The 22,739-nt window shown below is 44.1% G+C and overlaps 1 protein-coding gene across 2 annotated transcripts in view; it reads right to left on the bottom strand.

Annotated features, from left to right (window-relative positions):
• Nucleotides 1-1,021: 1,021 nt before the first annotated feature.
• vti1a (vesicle transport through interaction with t-SNAREs 1A) overlaps nt 1,022-22,739 on the bottom strand; it is a 126,167-nt gene continuing 104,449 nt past the window's right edge. The window contains exon 8 of one of the 2 annotated variants that reach the window (XM_071914797.2): nt 1,022-2,784. In XM_071914797.2, coding sequence (XP_071770898.1) covers nt 2,691-2,784 — 94 coding nt within the window. In that variant the 3' untranslated portion in view covers nt 1,022-2,690. The remainder of the gene's footprint in view (nt 2,785-22,739) is intronic. The other variant, XM_071914799.2, reaches the window with a different exon arrangement.

Genomic DNA, 22,739 nt, shown 5'->3' with positions numbered 1-22,739 from the left:
GAGGGATGAGGTGGTGATGTGGGGGGGAGAGAGAGAGAGAGGAAGAGGAAGAGAGGAGAGCACACAGGCATGTAGGTAGGCTACACATGCAGACACACACACACACATCAGCAGGGACACACCAACGCTGAGATAATATTCAGTGATGACACACACACACACACACACACACTGTGCAATCACTGAGGGTCATTATCACATGAGGTTTGTCAAACTGCCAGGGATTTAACCCCTCCCAATCCTTCCTTCTTCACTTCCTTCCTTCCTTCTCCCTCCGTTCTTTCATTCTTCCTCGACTTAATGATAACTCTTGGTGGGTCGGCCCCACATGGGACGGTCAGAGGCGCACTATTTTGTTGGCCATTAATTTGAGGCTTTGAAGCAGACGGTGGCGCCGTGGCTGGTGAGGGGCTGTGAGATGGTAGTTGGTGGGAGAGGGGTGGGGGTGGGGAGGGGGGGGGAGGGGGGGGGAGTGGGGTGGGTGAGGAGCCCCCCCACTGCTGAGTCCCTGCACCTTCCAAAATGAACCGTGGCCCTGAAACAGAATAGCAAATGTCCTCACTGGGCACCGCCACACCGACCAGGGAGGCACAAGCACATGACTGGCTCTGTGCGTCTGTGTGTCTGTGTGTGTGTGTGTGTGTGTGTGTGTGTGTGTGTGTGCGCAGTGCAAGGGTGACGGGGTGCGGGTCAAACGCTCCAATTTGCGTGTGTTTCCTATGACCAGGCACAGCTGAACGCAGGTGTGTAGAGCATGAGATATTTTCACGAATCCTGACTTACTGGAATTCTCCAAATATAAATCTTGAATTCAGATTTCAGATTGATTCAGATTCCCCCTCCGCTCAAGAATGGCTTTCCTCTCAAAAACCTAAACAGCAGTAGACTCACATTTTCAAACACCTGCAAACACATCACTTCATCAGTCAGCTTCCAGATAAATCCTCGACAGAAAACGTACTGCATTATGACTTTTAGAACTTGACAAGGAAAATACAGAACAAAAAAGTACAAGTTCTAAAACAGGTTAGCTCCATTTATATGAAAAGAAGAAGAAGAAGAAAAAAAACAACCTTTGAGTTCAGACACCAAACTAGAAATTCACACTTTTTTCACTTGGTCCTGGTGTGCAGTCTACATTTCAGTCTACTCACTGACAACCCAAAATCAAACAGACAAAACAAAACAAAACAAAAACCAAACAAACAACAACAAAAAAAATTGTGGTCTATGTTCATGTAGAATAGCTTCAACCTTCATAAAATATGCAACTCTAGCACGGAATCTTTAATCGAGAATTCATTTATGCATTTATAAATAAATAGTAACAGAATCACTGGTAATGAGAGCAAAAACACTATACATTATGTAGATTTGACTGTTAGTACATACAGTATGATGCCTACAATTATTCATTTTCTACAGTGACAGGTATGTTAAATAAAAAGTCCATCGGAATGGGAATTGGGGCAAAAACAGTGGAAATGTGTGTTGGGGAGGTGTAGGGGGCATTGTACCAAATGTGGTTATTAAATCTATTTATAATGTCAGTAGAAAACATAGACTAACCGTTCTCATTGTAAAGTATGCAGTGGAGTGCTTGCAGTGTGTGTGTACATCTGTGTCTGTATTGTATTCATACACTGTATGTGCCAAGGCTGGGGTCAATTCCCTTTCTATTAAACCAACTGAGATTGATTTTTTTTCCAAAGTCCAAAATATGTCTTGAAAAGGTTCACGTATCGCATCTTGAATGCAATCATTGAAAATAAGCACGTTATAATTAACGAATGAAGAACGCTTTCATTCTTCTTAATTGATTGAAGCTGAATTGACCTCAACCTTTTCTATGTGCGTCCTTTTGTTTGCGAGGCGGCGCTGCCCCTTCTGTTTTGGGCTCTCCAAAGCTTTTTAAGGAATGAGTGTGTGAACAGCATGTCTTATCTGAAGGCACTGTCCTTTGTGCTGCATGGGGCTTTGTGGAGAACAGCTGAATCATACAGTAACAGAAGAGAGCTGATGCATGCTACAGGACATGTCTCTGCTGTTGGTGTTAATACTTGCACATTGTGGCCCCCTCCCTCTATGTCTGTCACTCATGCACACGAGCACATACATGCACACAACTCTCTCTCTCCTTCACACACACCTTAAATAAGACATGACTCCCTCCACCACCCCACCCCACAAAAAAAAAACATGGTTTCTACATATTTGAATCAGCTTGGACTTCTAAAAAAAAAACACCCAGGTGGGGACAGGATGGGCTGTTGCCATGCAAAACCACACTAAAGGACAACAACATGAATAATATCAACTATCATAAAAACACTCCCCTTGTCCCCGGAAAGGAGGGAGAGATACAGAACCTGACAGGGAGAAGACGAAACCGAGAGGAGGAAAGGAAAGGAAGAAAGAAAGAGGGAGGGCGTGCAAAGTGGAAAAAGGTAGAGAGTGAAAGAAAGGGGGAACGGAAAGCAGGAAAGGAGAAAGAGATGGAAAAAAGCTCCCTGTCAGGTCTTGGAAACAGTGATTCATGGGGACCATTTGTCCTAATTACACCAGAACAACGCTTTTGTCGCTATTAATCACACGTGTGTGTGTTTGTGTTTGTGTCAGGGGGGAACGTGTGTGTGTGTGTGTCGGAGAGTGTGTGTGTGTGTGTGTGTCAGAGTGTGTGCAGGGAGAGATCAGTGGCCTCGCAGATTGAAATAGATGGCCAGGATGATGGTGAGAAGGATGATGGCTCCGAGGATGAAGACGAGGATGCGATTCTGGATGATCCTGTAGAGAGAGAGAGAGAGAGAGAGAGAGAGAGAGAGAGAGAGAGAAAAAGAGAGAAAGAGAGAGAGGTTAGTCAGGGTTCACAGTAGTCACGTTGTGTCTACAGAGAAATGTAAAACACACCCAAAACATTCATATGTTTATGTGCAAACTAAATGACCAGCCATCAACCGGGGGGGTTATCATGTTTAATAGCCACCATGAGGCCTGCATACATGGTATTTACTGGTATACAATCACTGGCATGGGAATCACACACACACACACACATACACACACACGCACAGACAGACACACACACACGCACAGACAGACACACACACAGAGACAGACAATATTTCCAAAACTACATATGCTCATGGCTCCTATCTAAAATGTCTCACAAATTATCTCTGAATTGTGTACACACACTCAGCCTCTTTAAAACTTTCATACAGACATGCATACACATACAAACATACAAAAGAAAGTGCAAGACCCATATAAATAAGGCATGCACAATTGAAAACACACACACACACACACACACACACACACAAACAAAAACATGCACACACACACACATACACACACACACAGCAGACAGACTCTAAAAAGTTTATTTGCACAATAAAGTGGAAAAAGTGGCTCAGTAGTTTCCTGGAGGTAATAAAATCACTGAATTACTGATGGAATTTGCCATAAAACGACTCACTCTTTTGCACATTTCAATTTTCCCACTGTGGCCTAAGTAAACTTGACAAGAGGGGGCTTTGAACCAAAAAAACACAAGCCCGGGGACGGAGGGAGGGTGGGAGGGTGGGAGGGAGGGAAAGAGGGAGCGAGGGCTTAGGAGAATGCTGGAGAACAGGAGGGAGAAGAGGGACAGGGAGTGTGCATGGATACTGGTGAGCTGGAGAGTGTTGTAGGTCATAGCGGCCGCATTGGGAGTGTGTGTGCAACGTGTGCACGCCTCAACGTGTATGTGTGTGTCCCCAAAATTCTCCAGAGTCTGTCTCCCCACACACACACACACACACACACACACACACACACACACACACACAATCCCCTAACCCTCCATTGCTCCTGACAAATGACAGAATTATCACATTTGCTGACATGTGGAGGGGTGGAGGAGACGGCGAGGGAGGGGGGCAGTGTCCACTTCTCTAAGCAGGAGATGAATAGCCCATGCTGTGGCCATTTATCACTGGGGAGGGGGCTGGCTGGTTGCTCACTCACCCTGCTACCCTCCAAAGCCCCGGCCCCAGCCCCCTAGACCAGTCAAACTATCAGCCTCCTCCAGTCCACCAGCTCCAACTCAGATCCCCAGCACCAACAACCAGCTACTTATTCTGCAGCCCACTTCTGTTGAGATGCCGAAAAATGTAGGAACACACAGAATCAAACTTGAACTTGTGTGTAGTGCTTTTGTGCTTACGTCGTAGTATTTGTATTTGCATGGTGGTATTTTATTCACAGAAAAAGTTCAGCCCGGAGACTTTTGTTTACCTTGCACAACCGCTTTACACAAAGCACTCTCCAGCCCAATACAAAAAAAATGACACTTTAACCACTGCAGTACATCAAGAGGCTACTGTTATAGGCTCCTAAAAACTGTAACCAATCACCTGTAACCCAGCCCGGCCTGCTTCCACTGGGAACAAGACTTTGCCTATTTTAACTGGTTCAAAAGTCTCATCTGATATCTCCATTGCAAAGGATTTCCAAGCTTCTCACTAAAAATCTGATCCCAAGTTCTGCTAAATGAAAGCAAACAGAGAGCTTATTAGGGCTAATGTTTGCAATGACAATAGTCATTCTTCATTGGTAAAATGATTTAGTAGCCAGTATATCCTGAATATATGCACGCAGTACTATGAAGGTGTAATGTATTATACACTATTATACTGAAAAATATAAGTAAAAGTTATGGTATAGTTATGATACTCTCTCCTATCCTGTTGATACTAGTCCTGTTGTAGCCTCTGCCACTCTCTCTCTATCTATCTCTCTCTAACACACACACACACACACACACACATACACACGAAACAGGGGTCCAAGAGCCTGTGAGTGTACACACGGCAAACATACGATACAGGTTTTATTGTGTCAGTCACTATTTCATTGTTCAAACAAAAAACAAAACAAAACAAAAAAACGGAATACTATAAAACATTGTAGAGTATACGTCATATGCCCACAACCCTGTGCTGTGATAAGAGTGGAGGCAGCAGTAGGGTTGTTATGATAGGATAGCCTTGTTTGCATAATGCTGAACCGATTGGCTGAAGCCAGTTGGGGAGGGGATCCTACAGAAACACTAATCAGAGTGTGCTTAGCAAGGCCGCGTCTCCCCCTATTAATTGACATCCATTATTTAGACTCATTATTTATCCAAGCCCAATGCCCAGTGGAGATGCTAGTGCACCAAGATGTTTGTGTGTGTATGTGTGTGTGTGTGTGTGTGTGTGTGTGTGTTGGGGGTTCCAGATTGCGTTGTGCTGATTGTTAATTTTACAGCTGGGGAAAAGAGGGGAGGGCAAATGGAGGCCTTGGGGGAGTTGGGTGGAAAAATATATACAGGAAGTTTGTTTTAGCCTTTATGGATGAGGAGTCAGGGTGCCAGGAGAAGGGGTTCAATTTTGTATAAATTGTATTCATTTAAGGACCGATTTGGTATCAAATGATGTTGAATATCTTCAAACAATGTTCAAAGCAGTAAGGAATGACAGCGCTGCAATTTTAGAACTTTTTCTCTGGGGACACGTATTTAAAAATATTTCTTTTGACCTAAACCGACTCTCTGTACACCAATCTAAGAAAATATATCTTGAAGTTTAATATACAGTAGCTTATCTAATTTGTGGCAACTTAACATAAACAGAAGCTTGATACAAATTTAGAACTGCCTAGTCAAAAACTTTCAGCTGTCAAAGCACCCAATTTCTCCAGAATAAATTAAATCATTTTAATCTTGCCACAGTCCAAACTACAACTAAGCATATCAGTTTACCAACTCTGTATTTGAATCCAGTATGAGCAACATGTCAGGGCAAAGCAACTAAACAAAACCTCAAACCTCTCATTCTATTCTAATGCTCTTGCAAAACCCACACACACAAGAATTCATTTCAAACTACAAGATCTTGTGAGGTTTTAGGAGGGAGGGACACCTTTGACAAGAGGGCCCAAGCTGTGCGCACACACACACACACACACACACACACAGGCGCATGCACACATACATATGTAGGCAGCCAGCCAGACAGTCTGGGAGGAGGGGGTGAGGCGCGGGTGGGGGGTTGGGGGGGGGGGGGGGGGGTGTCCAGTTATAATTCACATGAGCCATGCTGAAATCCATTTAAGAAACAGTGTCTGTGACACTGTAAAGAGCCACAGTCCTGCCCTCTGACAGCCGAGCAGCGAGGATATTAAAGGCATCATACACCCACTCCCACCACAGAGGGAAAGAAGGAAGGAGGGAAGGAGAGAAGGAGGGAAGGAGGGAAGGGGGGGGTCCAGGGGTTATGTTCCATTATAGGCTAGGTGGTAAATTATTCTTTTTCCATTCAAATCACAAGATAACGTTAATATCAAACAAGACACAAAAGAATACAAATCAATATTCTGTGTATGATCTCACAAAAAAGATTAATGATTGTTATTGGTAAATAATAAGAAATAAGGAAACATCCTGTTCATCTTACATTAGAATGCATCCAGTTTAAGCTTCTCCCTTTTAGTCATTCATAACAACTGGGCTCTAAAAACGAAACAAAACAAAAAACTAACATCCCAGAGGACAGATCATTTTCATAATCCTCTGGACAACTCATTTGCAAATCTGTTTTTTTTTTTGTCTCTGAGATCCTGTGACGCGTAGATGTAATCTGCAGATTGTATTATATGTCCAACAAAGCACTTCTTATCAGCCCGCGAGTCAAATGAGCTACTAAAAGTCATTTTTACTTTCCTTTTAAACTCCTCAGGCAACAGAAGCAGCTAAAATAAAACTTCCCCCGCAAATATAAAAACCCCCCCTGTATTCCCCACCAAAAAAAAATCCCAAAATTGGGAGTTAGGAGAGTGAAGAACATGGTTTTCTTCTGTCGTATGGTTGATCCCGTCCTGACACGTGGCCAGACAGAACAGAACTTATCAAACCGGATCCATCCTCTGGCTTTGACACTTGACATAGGGGGGGAAAGGAAAGGGAAGGAAAGGGGTGGTAGGGGTGGTGGTGGTGGTGGTGGGTGGGTGGGGAGTGTGAGTGTGTGTGTGTGTGTGAGTGAAGCACACTGTGCACGTACAAGTGTGCAGCAGACGTACATGCTGGCCCACATACACACACTCCTACACACACACAGCTTAAGAAAGGCTTACCTTTACCCCACTCCCTACTATGATCCCCACTCCAAGTACTTTCCCCCCTCCAAAAAAAAAAAAAAAAAACGCTCTCACACATGTGTATGCAGACAGACAGACAGACAGACCCACAGTAGCTGTAACTGAGACACCAGCCAATAAGAGCGACTAATACTGGCCGTTCTATTGGTTCCTGATATTCCTTCAAACCCAGGCAGCCAGTCAGCGAACACCTTACTAGACAGAAATACAGCACTGATGCTATGCACACTGTCAGGAGAGAGAGAGAGAGAGAGAGAGAGAGAGAGAGAGAGAAAGTAAAAAAGAAAGAATAGTCAAATGACGAGTGCAAAGGAGTGCAAAAAAAATAAAGCAAGGCGGAAGGACAGAAATGGACAATAAAGCAGCAGTGAGAGAGAGAGTGTGAGTGGAGAGAGAGAGAAATAGAGAGATGGGGAGAAGAAACAGAGTGAGTGAGAGGGGGAGTGTGAGAAAGAGAGAGAGAGAGAGAGAGAGAGACAGAGAGACAGAGAGAGAGAGAGAGAGAGGAGTCCGTTTACCCGGGGAGGCAGAGCTGGAGGAGAGGCTCCTCGGAGACAGATGAAAATAATGAGGACTTTTCTGTCAGGAAAGATTTACAAAATCGTACCAGTGTTATTAAAATTTAAAATCTCCCGTTTTTTTTCTTTTTTTCCCCTCTCTCCCTTCTCCCTCCCTCTCTCTCTCTTCCTTTCCCTGTTTTTTTCCCCTCCTTTTCCAGCAGCACAGCCTTATTACCAGCTCTAATGAGCACCGGGATACACCTCAGCTGTGTGTGTGTGTGTGTGTGTATGTGTGTGTGAGGGGGGTGTAGGGGTCCAGATCCCCAGTGCCAGCTCCATCAGTGCCCCAGATTCCCCAGTCCCTTCAGTGACACACACATATGTACACCCACACACAACACATGAGGGTGGGCACACACATGCGCATGCACACACACAGACACACACACCTTTGATGGTTCTCAGAGGTGGCTGGACACACACACACACACACACACACACACACAGTTCTCAGACAGGCAGATAACCCCCCCAACAAATACAGTCTCAGTCAGACAGACATAAGCAGATAGGCCCACCCCCCCCCCAAACACACACACACACGCACATACACACACAGCGTCTCCACTAAAAACAAACTTAGCTCCAGAGTTGCATCTCTCAGGCCCTCCCCTAGCCCTCCTCTTTCCACTAGTAGACCAATAAAATAAAAATCAATGGCTGTCTGAGCCATTCTGGCTCTCCTCCCTCCAAACCCTGGGAATATGCGGCACGGGAGAGGAGGAAGCGAGGGAGGGAGGGAAGGATCAATGTGTTCACAAATGGTTTGAGTGATGGACATGGAGGTGGAACGCTGGCGGGGGTAGATCCTGACTAACGCACTGACTTGTTATCACAAACTAATACAAATAAATGTTTCATTGCCGAAGCACGCACACACGCACGCACACATACTGCTTTCGGTCTTGGCTCTGCAACACACACACGAATACACACACGTCAAATCAGAATGTGTAAATGGGCTTCCGATCAATCCAATTTGGACAAAGTAACCTGACAAACTTGCGACGTTTCAATCAAGTGAATGAAACAGGGCAGAATGGGACAAACTCCTGGTGGTTTTATCAAAACAATCCAAAACAAGCAGATCAGGTTCGTGTTGCACTAAAGAGATAATGACTTGACCTGTTTGCTAGAGATTTGATCCCACTATGTATGTTCCGCCTATTGCCCCCAAGGGGGTGTTCAAGCTAAATGATGAATTTTGACACACACAAACACACATAGTCCAGAAGTTCTCTCTCTCACACACCCACCCACACACCCACACACACACACTGCTGGAACAGCTCTTTAATTGCACGTTGTTCACATTATTACTTTATTTAAAAAGCCACCATCATGTAATTCACAAAAGAAAAACAATACTTTAGGCAGACACACACACACACACACGGATATACACACACACACCGACGTTCACACTCAAGACACCACTGTACTGTACTGAGAAGTAGCCTAAATACTACAGTGTCCCAGTTTCACAAGGGTTTATTAGCAAAATTGGTGTGTAATTACTCAATGGCATGTTGTTAGTAACCATGTAATATGACACAAGTAATACTGTATAGAATAATGTACTATTACAAAATACTGTACTAACTATTCATGTTTTGTATCCAATTTATATATTTTACTTAAATCTATTTTTATTGTACTATGAGGCTACTGAAATGTCTACATTTATTCTGGCATGTACAATACCTTAAACAAATTAGATTCTTTTGAAAATAATTTTGCAGTAAGAAAATAAAAAATATATATAATTAATTTCCAAATTTAAAAATGTATTCTAAAATTTGCCATCACTTCTGAAGATCAGTGCTACCATTTAAAAACATACAGTATTTCTAAGGAAAGATAAAGGGAATGTAAAGATAAAGGAATTGTGTCCAAAAAGGAGTCGCAGACCTTTTTTTGACCTGTATTGATAAACAAAGTCTGTTTACGCAACTGAGAAGACTGAGATAAAAAATGGACGGGTTTTCATTTGGAGGACGTGGCCTGAGCAAGGTATTTCATGTCAGCCTGTTTCTCTCTCTCTCTCTCCCTCTCCCTCTCTCTCTCTCCCACTTTACTCTCTCTCTTCATACCGGAGAGCAGCACCAGGGCTCTACAAGTTCATCCATTTTTTATTTGGCGGCTAACAACCCTGGCCAGCAGCAGCCTAGACTGGGACCTAGATCTCTCCTGGAAAAGTGTTGCAGGGAGGGAGGGAAGGAGGGAGCGAGGCAGAAGACGAGTGAAAGGAGGGGAGAGGAGGGATGGAGAGAGAGAGAGAGAGAGAGAGAGAGAGAGAGAGAGACAGACAGAAGGAAGGAGGAAATACAGCGTGGGAGGAGTGTGTGTATATGAAAGGGATTGTGTGTATGAGAAAGGGAGAGATGGAGGGAAAGGAAGAGGAATAGAGAGAAAAAGAGAGAGATAGAGAGGGAAATGGAAAAAGAGAGACAGAGAGAGAGAGAGGGAGAGAGAGAGAGAATACATTGTTTGCAACTCTTTCTGGAATTTTTAAGAACTTTTTTGCCGGCAGCGATTTCAGGCAGCTGCGGCAGCTTCTCCCCATCCCGGTGTGATGTACAGGTGGCTTTTTGAGCTCCATACATACACAGATCATTCCCCTGCCTGGCTACCTGCCAGCGCCTCCCTCCTCTCCCTCCTCTCTCTTCCTTCTCTTCCTCCTTCTCCCTCTTTCTCCCTCGACCATCTTGTCTTCCCTTTATCGCCTCACTTACACCTTCAGTGCCTTTATTCAAATCTTCCATTGCATTCTTTTTCACGCACTCTTTCCCTTTCTTTCTCCAATCATGTTCCCCCATCTCTCACTCTTGCTGAAGGGGTGGGGGTGATGTGAGACGTTTTTTTTTTTTTTTTTTGTTAGTTTGTTTTCCCGGGTTTGCCCTGTGTTCTTGTTATGTTAATGGTGTATAGTCACACCAACAGGAGCATGCCAACAGCCGATATTCACACTAAGGTCAATGTAGGCTGACTAACACAGCCCTGTTCAAGGCTGCTGTAAAAATACAAGGTACTGTATAGGGGTGTGTGAAGCATTATGCGCCCCGGTATACTTGCTTTTCTGGGTTACAAGGCTCAGTGGCGTCACAACAAATAAAAGCCAGGAGAGGCAGTTAGATCATTTGAATATTCAAATAATTTGGAATAAGGACCCTTACAGTCAGCTGGATTTCCCTGCAATATGGTGGCAAATTTGGTCATGTGATTGTGAAAGGTTAAAAGAGAACCAGAATGTGTTCAAATATGGGAAACACTGGAAGGCCTTGACCCAGAAGGCATCGTTGGAACATGGAGCAAAAAGTCACCAATATTACTGGCATGCTGCAGGTGTTCTGCACTGAAAAATATGGTAGTTTTGTACTATAGTGGTGTATGAATGAAAACCTGACTTGTCAGGATAGAAACTTATGCACAAACAGGGTGGGGATTTGTTGTGGAAGACAAACTGAGCTGGACTGAAGTTCTCTCTTTCTGGCTCTCAGCTGTTATGGTCGTCACCAAGATTGCCTGGGATAGAAAGGAAAGCCAGACTCATCACTTGTGTGAATTAGACGGCAGCACTGTAAGTGAGCAGACCAAAAGGATGCTGATCAATTAATGATGTGTTCAGTGTTGCTTGGTTTGCCGACAGCTCACTTACATATGTCTGGATCCATATCATGAATAAGTGAACATGTAACTCATGCATGTGCTTTTAAACTACAACTTGACTTGGGGGTTACAGTGTAAATAGATGCAATTTCCTTACACCCTGATAGCTGACAATTATCCCCATTTCTCCTTTCTGGCTAAGATTTCCCAAAACACAAAATCCCCCTTGCATACACTCTGCAAGGGCCTGGGGCCAGCTGTGGATCCGATTACTGGCCCTGGTGAAAAAAGGGCGTAACACTAGCCATAGAGCTGTAGGCCTCCGAAACTATGATGTCCATAAATTTTTATTGTTTGTTCAGTATTGAAATCTCATTAAAGTACATAAATCATTTGTGCGCACTACTGCTCACTTGCACCAAACTAGAGAGAGAGAGAGAGAGAGAGAGAGAGAGAATGAGAAGGAAGAAAAGAGAGAGGAGGAATCAGAAAGAGAAGTGGAGCCGGGATGCTCTGGGAGCTGTAGGACAGACCTGGGGCAATAGTTTATGACGTCTGCGTGCTGCATTACTGGTTCACAATACAGGAGAGAGACTGGTTAGACTCTGCACGCCGATTCCTGATTGTTTCACAGTTTTGCCACTACCTAACTTTTTTAAGTATGTTTTTATTTCTTGCTACTTTAATAGAGAGATACCGAGATGATCCTCTGTTTGACTTAGTGGCAGGCAGCAGGGAGGAATACAACCAGGGGTTGACACTTGATACCTACTCTATTGTTGTGAAATTCAATCTGGCTATTTCAAGCTTTTGGATCAGGATTGTGTACTTCTGCAGAAATGCTCGGGCTCACGTTGCAAAAAATAGAAAAAAATGTGAAAAAGAAGTTCAATTACAACACAACAGAACTGACTTTTCTATAAGGCACTAACGTCTATTTCCAATGGATTCCTTTTCATCCTCCATAGAGTTTTTAGTTTTAATTGTGTGGTACAAATTGGAATCAAAGCACTTATCTTCACAATAACTTCTCTTGACCAAACGACACAGTTTGATGCAGTGAGGCGCCAGAAAGTGGTTTTCCGCCCAAAAACATGAACTCTCCATCAGATAAATGCTTTAAACTCTTCAGACCTAAAGAGAGGACTGTTTAGGATTCCACGACAAAGAAGTGATGAGGATATTAGTGTTTATGTCTGAGTCTTTTTATTAACTGGTATGGAAGCTCTGCGTGGTGTTTGTTTGCCATTTCAAATCAAGTCTCCAAATATTTGCTTTAAGTCCCGTGTGGTTTCGCTTTGCATCCTGTGTGTCTCCAGATATGGACGATGTTGCGATATTGCCCACCAGCATGCACACAAACACATCCGAGCACAAGAACATACAAGTAGTACACACACACCCACACATACTGACCCTCCCCTTATACAAATGTACATTGGCCAAGTCACAACCATTCTTTTGCCTGCAAACATTCCAATACACAAGGCTTGCAAAACGAAACCTTTTCATACATACTACTGTAACATCCTACTCCAAAGTTTGTCCATATCTCCTGTCTTTGTTGAGAGTGCGGATCCATACCAGGAGAGTATGACAACTAGCACCTCTGCTTGTCTTAGAAAAATTACTACATTTTTCCACCTGTCAAAATACTGCATCCATGCACATCATCAGAACAGTTACATGATTATAAACAATAATCTACGATAATGTTTGCTAAGATATGACCATGTAAAAACTCAAGTATGGCTTAAGCAGCCCAATCAATTGAGGAGATTCTTTTTGTATGGAAATTGAATCAATGCAAGTTTTCATACAGTGAACATGATAACATGATGAAACGTCAGGTTTTTCAGAGTTCTTTTCTCACTAATTTTAAGCACATCAACATGACGCCTCTGCCTTCCTTTATTCCAGGCTGATTGTAAGAACCCACACTTGACTAATGTTGACACATTTGACAAAATTTTGACAAGAGTAATAAATGAGGAATAATGTGTGTAATGCAATCTAACAATTGTCTGGAGCACTGAATGATGGTGTCAAATTAAGGCCACTTCAACTACTGCTGAAAAGAGAAAAGGAAACCAGTTCATATAGTATGAAGCGTTGGCTGTCTTTGCCATGGCCAGACTCTGAGTCAGTGTGTATGGTGACGAAAGTAAAGCACTTTAACAGCAAGGTAAAAGTACAATAGAGTGGCAATCAACTGACTTTCAAAACTAGCAAATTGAGGAAGAGAAAGAACGGCTGGCCTCTGTTGAGCTGAGGCTGTTTGTTTGGCTATAATCTGCCACACAGCAATGATTCAGGCATAGTTGTCTGAATATGCCTGTTAAAGTGATGTTGAACTTTGGTAGTACCTTGGGTTGTGTAGCTTCATGGACATGATATAACCCCAAAAACGGCAATTCTCTGTTATCTGTTGCTCTGGTGCTCCGGTAGAGACGATTGGAGAATTGCGTTTTTTTTCTCTCTCCATTCACTGCCATTGTGTGGCAAAACAGGTCTCAAAATCACACTTTTAGGACATAAACAAAGTTTTGTTGGTTGCTGTTCAGAGGTTAAAGCTCAAGTTTGTGGTGCTAGTGTGGACAGAATGCCGACTGAGCAAGCTGGGATTTGATATCAGGGACACTTGAACTTGACCTCGTGACCCTCAGGCCACTCTTTCCCTGTGCAGGCGCGGAAGGAAAAAGCCAGCCAAGGTTCACAGTGTGTGACCATATGTATGTGTAAGACACTGTGAGAGAGTGATTTAGTGTACGTGCATGTCCGCTTCAAGGGGGCGTTGTGTAAAATGTGTGCAAACTGAAGGACAGCGTCTGGCGGAATGGTGTGAAATAACAAGTGCATTACCACCAGTTCCCCAAAACAATTTAGGACCACGTGAATCATCAGGTGAGAACCACCTTGTTTGGACACGCAGGTACCAACCGCTTTCTCCAGCAGAGCAGAGGGTTTAAAGGGAGAGAGAGTGAGAGAGAGGGAGGGAGGGAGAGAAGGAGAGAGTGAGAGCCAGAGAGAGAGAGAGAGAGAGAGAGAGAGACAGAGAGACAGAGAGAGAGAGAATGTAGGGGTATAATGTCATCCCACAACCCACCATTTGACACTACAAGGGAGGTTTTAGTCAGTCTAAATAATCCATGCTGTTCCATTAAATTTGCAGACCGGCTTCCCTAGTACCTCTGTCTAAGCTGAGAGAGCCTGAGCGAGAGAGGGGAGGGGGTGGAGCAAGGAGAGCTGAGAGTTGAGAGAGGGATACAGGGAGAAGTTAGACAATGGTTGAGAATAAACTCGAGCAACAGTCTTGTTAAGGGGAGAAACGACCAGTTACAACCAAGTTGGGAACAGAATGAGAGGCCTAAAATGGAGAAAAAGACAGTGTATGAAGAGAGACAGAGAGGGAAAGAGTGAAAAAAAGAGAGAGAGTGTGTACATCCAGCCCTTGAGTGACACTGATTTGCTCATGATTGCCTACCTCACCCCCAAACCTCTCCCCCTTCCCTAACCCATGAAAAATAACCACTTGGAGCGTGCGGGGGAAGCCACCAGTGCGACGGGGATTGTTGCAATAACGGCATTATTGACTTGTTGCTCCGGCTACATTTGCTTAGTGCCCTGGAGGCCCGATCAATAGACTCTGGGCTCTGAAGCCCTGCTAATCAGGGCCTGCAGCCATGCAGGGTCAGTCTTCTGCAGAAAACTCCAGAAAAAAAGAAAAAGACACAAAAAAAACTATGGAAGGCTGAGTGCAGGAACGACAGAAGGGGGCAATGGAAAGAGAGAAAGACAAACCCTTTAGGAGCTAACTTTGACAGCTTGAGTTAATTGACTGAGAATTCTCCTTCAATTCATCTTTTCTCTCCTTCCCCCACTCCAGAGGTAAACTCATGTGGCATTCTCTCTCTCTTTCTCACTAGTTGAGTAGGCGTGAGGCACCATGAGAGATGGAGATTGGTGGTTCACCTCTGCATCCCTGTGAACCAGGGTTCAAAGGTCAAGGGGCATGTGGGCTGCTTAGGGACTCTTGGAAATGGAAGAGCCAATCCATATTTGCAGAATCTAGCCACGAGGTCTCGAGAGGATCCATAATGCTCGACTTGGATATACAAAAAGAGTTAATCTGAAACATTGTAAGGTGATTATTCGGAAGGGGATCGATTAAAGAAAGCGCTATCTTAACCATCCCTGCATAATGATGTAATAATAAATAATAATAATGATGATAATATGCTTAATGTTGTGCACATATCAAAGGCCAACAAACTCCCTATACTGTACATTGCAGAACTCAGAAACACACAAACACACATCTCGATACAAATGTCCATAGTTTTCCGTTTCTGGTCAAGCCTGTCCATCTGGTCACAGTAGTCTTGACACTGACCCTGTGCTGGGCATCAAGTCCCTCTCTCAGATAGTATCCATCTGTAACCATACGTCCTGCACATCACAAGTCCACTATGGAACGCTATGGGAAATTCATGGGGGAACTGCCCATCAATTATTAATGATCGAGTCCAGCGAAGTGGGTTTTTCTCACTGTTTTTTTCTCCCCTGGCATCTATGGCCACTGCTGCTCCAAGAGTCTCCCCACAAAGAAAAAAAAACAAAGAGAAAAGAAGGAGAGGATAGACAGAGGGAAAAGGGCAAAGAAGGGTAAGGAAAGGCTAGAAGGGTGTATGGGTGTTCAATAGTTTCTTTTGAGGGGCCAAAGCCTGGTTAGCTTCAACGGAAGCAGGGTCTTGATACAGAGGTCCCCATGGTGCAAACACAAAACTTGTACATTGTTTGTGCCCATGTTTCTCCTCTTTCTCAACACTTCTTTCTATTGCGTTGCAGTCAGTTGTCGAAGGGGGATTCTCATGCCCAGTAACACTGAAGTAAAGGCAAGGTGGTTTTCGCTGACGCTGGGCTTTTCTATCACCTTCTTCCAGTCCTTTCTCACCAATTTGAGACAAACCAAGGGCCAGAATTAGTTACAGGATTGACCAATATTATAACTGATTGCAAGACATATCGGTTAAATTCTCATGCAAATTAATGACTTCAGGAGAAGAGAATGAACAAAAGTTTTCTTTGGGAATGAAAAAGCCTTTGTTTATACAAATGATGCACTGTGGTGAGAGGGTCTATTTTAGAGGATGCAAATCAGATAGGAGCGTAGACGACAAGAAAAAATAGAAACCGCACACGGCCTAACGCAAACAATCATACTTGCATGCAAATATGCACACAAAAAAACAAACACAATATGAGGGAAATATTGAAACTACTTCAATCATCAATGGGGCCCTGTTCTGTCTTTGAAACAGCCCCCCTCCCTCCCCGAAATACCAACACCCACCATCGCAGCTGAAGTGGAAGTGCAGGGTCAGCAGCGTTCCCTCTGGCCTTGCTGACCAATAGATATTCTAATAATCACCTTCTTTCTGTACTGTCAGGCCTGCAACCAATGGATCCCCCGTCCTGCCTTCGCCCTCTGTCTCCACCTATACTGGGGGCTTTACAGAGCGGCGGTGCTTCGATACATTAAAACTGCTGCCCCATGATCAAACGAGCAAATACCTCCCGGGTCAGCAAAGGGCTACCCCACGTCAGTTAACAATGCAGCATTTAAACATCAGTCGTATGCAAAGCGGCTGGTACACAGGGGAGGAGATGGGCGGCAGGAGAAAGCAGAGAAGCAAGGCCTGGACTGGAGAGATAATGAGCGCAGGAGCCCGCAGGAGAACAGCAGCAGCTATTTAACACTACTGTGTCAGCTCCAACACAGCCTTATGATGAAAATATAAGATGTGAGGCTGCGTCAACACCATAACAACGATGACTTAATGTTTGAGCACATATTTATTTTGGCCAAAATGCAGAATCAATACTCATATATTATGAGTGCCAGTTACACCCCAAATTTTCCATTAGCTGTGTAACGCAAATTACTTGTTGTGAAATGAGTTGTAGTATCTGCCAAGTCTGACAGAAATACTTTGGAAATGACTCGGTTCCATTAATGATGAGTTAGCACATACTATTGCCACATAATTAAATACAGCCATGCCACCTTGGTCACAGAAAATGGGACAAATTTTCTTTAAGCAGCCTCTATTAGACAATTATATCAGGCAGGGGAATTTAACTGACACAGATTACTGTCAATTTCAGCGGCTGATTATTTTACATACTCAGGGCATGTCCTTGCCAGCACCGGATGTCTACACAAAGCCCAGAGGATGCAGGCCCACACACAGAATATACAAGCATAGGTCAGATTTACCCTTGATTTCTATGCACATGCTCAGACCCATATTTGCTGTCATGCAGCCAATGTATTCCAAATGAGAGTTAAAGGTCCACAGAGTCACTAATTTACTTACTTCCCTGAAAAACACCAAGTTACTGAAAATGCACACTCCTCGTCCTTTGACAAACAGGAAGATGCATCTTTTTTATCATGAGGAAGCCTTTTATAATGAAGCTAAGGGGTGAGGAGGTGGAGAAGAGTTTTTTTTTTTTGCTTCTCCCTCTCTCTACTGCTTGGTTAACCGACTGACCTGCTGTCAAAGGAGCCTTTGTGAGTGCGCTTTGGCGGTAGGCCAATCAGATCCTCTGGCTTGTCTGTCTCCGGGAGGAAAATGGCGCCCCTGGTATGCCATCAGTGGCAGAAATGTGCAGACAGCCTGACTGCTGAGGCAGGCTTGGCTTGCTGTGGGCCTTCCGAAACTATGCCGGAGGAATTACCTGTTTGGCCCGCGGCCAAAGTGACTCGTTCTACAAGGGCCAGTGGTTATTTATCTATTTATTCACTTACGCCTCATACACATTGGCAGTTTGAAAACCATTTCAACTCCTTAAAACCCACTTCCACAGGTTTTCACAAGATTTTACTTTCAACCACCCAGGAAAATTGCTTGAAAATCTATTCTAGGGTTTTGATTGTGCAAGGAACAATTATATGACACAAGGGTTGATACACTCAGGCAAGCCACCATGAAAACAGTTACTGAATAATCATAGTGGGTTTGCTTTACTTAGATAAACAATCAAATCACTTCCCTTTTAACATTTTTTAACTCCCTTTTAAGATTTATATTTACTTGATCCACTCCCAGATAGTTGTGAATATAGTGAAACTAGCCACAATGTATCATCTTATGGTGAGTAAAGATGTTATGTTCACAAGTTACATGTCAAGGGTATGTCTGTGGGTGAGACTGCGGGAACAGGGACCTGAGTGCACATGCAAATCAAACGCTGAAATGAACACACAAAAACTACAACAAGAATACACGTTCTGACAAAGCCCTGGTTTACACTAAACAGAGATCATAACTTGCTCACTGTACAATCCCTGTTCATTTCCACTATGTAAAATCTGACAGAGACAAATAAAACTGCTCAACAAAGTGCCACTTGTGACACCCCATCCGAGAAAGCAAGTGCTTAGGCTCCTGCTTCAGAAACAAACTTCTGACAGCAGGAAATGATGAAACGGAGCAGAGCCAAAATAATTCCCGCACTCCCAAGAACCTGCTAAACCTGCTGCAGCCTGGAGCATGCTCCCTTTCCCTCCCCCAGAGAGAGACACAGAGAGAGAGAGAGAGAGAGAGAGAGAGAGAGAGAGAGAGAGAGAGAGAGAGAGGGGGAAAAGGCCACAGAGACAAGGTTGGGAGGCGATGTTGGGGTGCTAGAATATTCTCAGACTTAAAGTGTCAATCTACACTGAGTAAACACCAGGCCCTCCTATCGTTTACCTGCTATTGTAAGTGTAACGCCAGCAGGACAGAAAGTGTGCACAGTCCTTCTCTCCTCTCACACACACACACACACACACACAAACTTGTACGTACATTCACACATAAACACATGCGCATGAGCACTGTGACATACTGTACAAACACATTTCAAATGACAAGCTCAGCAGATCATAAACATACGCAGGTTTAGACCCAAACAGAAACGCCATTCTTGAGAGTGTGTGTGTGTGTGTGTCTGTGTGCTCGTGGGGTGGGGTGGGGTGGGGTGGGGAGTGGAGACTTGTTCATTTCACACTGCGGGGTGAGCCAGGGAGCAGTAACAGAATCCAGCCATAAAACATGGAGGGAGTGCGGAGGGGGGGAGGGCGACTATGGGCCATGGTATAGTATGTGTCCAACTGCCTCTCCTCTCTGACTCCCTCCCTCCTTGCCTTTCTCACAGTTATCAATTATCATAACCCCTGTCTCTCCAGGCGCGCCTGACACACAAGCCCTCTTTGAATGGCAGCTTTCACCTTGGCTGGCCTCTTTTTGACATAAACAAACCAGGTGGAAATGCGGTTTGATTAAGAAAAGGCTGAAATATCAAATGCTCTTTGTAGTTGCAATTACTCCCTTATGTCCCAGTGAGTGGTTATTGTGTCGTTTTTCATAGGAAAATTCCTTTGGCTTTTGTAACATAAAGTGGACTTTTTTGATTTCTAAAAAATAGTGTCACCAGTCCAACTTCCAAAGTCTTGGCCTTGGTCAGCTGGTCAATAACCACTTGATAACACAGTGTCAGACCAAACACTGCAACAAAAAATTAAAATGCTCACATGTGCTGGAAAAACGACTTGTTGGTTTAAACCTGGCAGCACAGATCTCTTTTAATATTTCTCCTTCAAAAGCCGGGGCCTTTTTGAATTTAACCCTTTCAGCTTAGCAGCATTATCAAAGTCTCGGCTTCTCAGGAGGGGGTCCACACCTCAAACAGCACCACTGTCGACAGAAATAACCCTTATCCCCATCTTCCCCTTCATTTGGGTTAAGTGCCTCAGCTCAAGCAACCCACGCAAGGAGAGACGGTTTGACGGAGGGAAAAGGAGGGAGAGCGCGAGAGAGAGAGAGAGAGAGCACGTGGGAGTGAGGGAGTGAGCAGAGCGAGAGAGGAGGAATCTGACATGAGAGTGAGGAAAAAAAGTTTTTAATAGTTGGACTAACCTGTTCTATCAGTGGTAGTAAATCCAAATTAGCCGGGCGGTTTCATAAAATGCCTAGATAAATTAGGTGAGACTTTTGCATTGGCATGCTGTTTTTCAGGAGAAAATGGGGTCACTGCATAGATCCAGAGGGCATTCGTTTGTCAAGAGTTCCAAGGAATGACTGTGCCATTCTGAATCTGAAGCGGATTTCACGGGTTATTCTATTCTCGTCTTCAGGCCACAGTGGTGTGTAAAATGAGAGGGAATGCTATGTTTTGGGAAATCTAATTTGAGGCCCGTGTTTGTTTTCCTGGCCTTATTTTGCAACAGGGAGGCCGGCTCCCAAGCAGCACAACTCTCTCTTTTCCTCTGGTTTCACAACAAGAATGTCCGACACCGACGTCCAACAAAAACCCTTCTACTCTATTCAGCCGAGGACATTAAGCCGACATGCGACTCTTTTGCTTTTCTCCTCACTGGTCTGTCTCAGTTTCACCACAGAATTAGGCAAACAATTAATTGCGAGGTTATCCGCCGTGTCACAGGAACATATGCACATGTACATACATATAGATGTATTCAAAAAACACAAATATTAGCAGCCATCTTTTGGTGGCTAATTGCGGCTTGCTCCCTGTGGGAGGAGAGAGGGGTCCTCGGTCGATAATTAATCCTCGTTTGGAAAAGTAAATGACATTCATTAGCAGGGAATCGAGCCAAGTGCCATTATTTACATGGCAATAATCTGGAGCGTGCTGGTGGCGCTCTTTTAATGTTACGGAAATAACTCTGGGACGGGGGACGAGTACAGTTGCTTTCTTCCCTTTTTTCCGTGTCTTCGCACCCAGGAACAATTAGGCCCAGGCGAACAGATGGGGACGCCTCTGAGTGAGAAAGCTCCTCTGAGCGACTCTTCATCTCTTTCTTATCTCACTCCCTCATACACATGCACACAGGCAAGTGCACACGCGCACGCACACACACGCACACACAGACACACACAGGAATAAAGAAAAATACACAAATGTGAGCATGCATGCACACACATATGCTTCAGAAATATACATGCACACACTTTACAGTCTATGGCACACACACACACGCACATTCAGGCACAGTCAGGAACACGAGAGCATACTGAACAAACTTGTAACATTAACTGTCTAAAGACAAGTCTCTTTACAAGAAGCTAAACTTGAACTTTGAAAACGTGGACACCTTGAAAACACCAAACTGAGATGGTAAAAACATTCACTGAGAAAAGGACAAGAGCTTTCAATATTGATGAAAAGCAAGGTACTACATGGCAAATGTTGGCTCCTTTCTGCCCAGATCTGTCTTATATTTTTCTTGCAGCATGTTTATTATTTATGACTGTTGTATACGTTTTGTACTCATAATTGAGAAAACTTCATGTTCTTTGGCTACTAGGTTTAGACAGTGCATGCTTTGTACACATTTACCGACCACAACACAATAGATAATGGATGTGTTAACATTGCTGAAGCTGTCGTAATGATCAAAATGTTATATAATAGGTCGTTTGTTGCTCAACCCTGGGCTTTTTCACAATGGTGCTAGCCTCTGGAACATGTATGTGTGTTAGGGATGTACACAAAACTGGAAGCAATGAATGCAAAGACAAAGCTGGCCCATAGTCCATATTTAGCACAAAACTTTCAACAATTGTACACACCACCGTCCGTCTTCAAAATGATGAGAGTGGGTGCAAAGAGGATTTTTTTTTATTTAAAGTGGACCTAAACTATTTTAAGGTGTGTGCTATACAGCCAAATGTAACGTAAAGGAAACTTAAAGTATTGAGATGTTAATATTCCTGTATGAAACACTGCCCCAGCCCCTCACTCCATCTCTTGTCACTATCACCATCCCTGCTGACCTGGATCCTGGAGGGTTTCTCACTTTGTCCAATATCAGGCAGCAGGTCACAGCCATGAAAACTGACACGCCTGCCATTGTCCTACCTGTTACCCGTCTTTGTTCCATTAAGTACAATGATTAAGGTATCAATCCTTGGGGAGCCAGGTGACAAAAACAGAGGAGACAGAAGTGAGCACACACATCACACCCTCACGGTTTCAGCATGCCCTTAGCCTCCATGGATACAGGGGATAGTCCCCAGCCCCCCTGGTGACGCTGCTAGACAGGGAGAGTCCCGTCAGAGATTGGGTAACGGCGTCTTGGATTGGCTGACACCAACGAAGCAACGCTGAGCCCCGTAGGGCCTTCTCCTCCACCATATTCTGTTTCGTCTCCCGAACAATGGACCCTGACAAAAAGACAAACTCTAAATATCACTTCATCCCTCCTCCTTCTCACCGCTGAATCTCAATCCATCCCCACACACCCTAGATTCATGGACACAACTGAACCCGGTGAAGTCACAAGTTATATAAAAACACCTAAATAAGGGCAGTGGGCTTGTT

This window comes from Centroberyx gerrardi, chromosome 20 (genome assembly GCF_048128805.1).
Source record: "Centroberyx gerrardi isolate f3 chromosome 20, fCenGer3.hap1.cur.20231027, whole genome shotgun sequence".
NCBI classification, from domain to species: Eukaryota; Metazoa; Chordata; class Actinopteri; order Beryciformes; family Berycidae; genus Centroberyx; species Centroberyx gerrardi.
The sequence above is the reverse complement of the archived record's forward strand: the minus strand, read 5'-3'. Positions and strand labels throughout refer to the sequence as shown.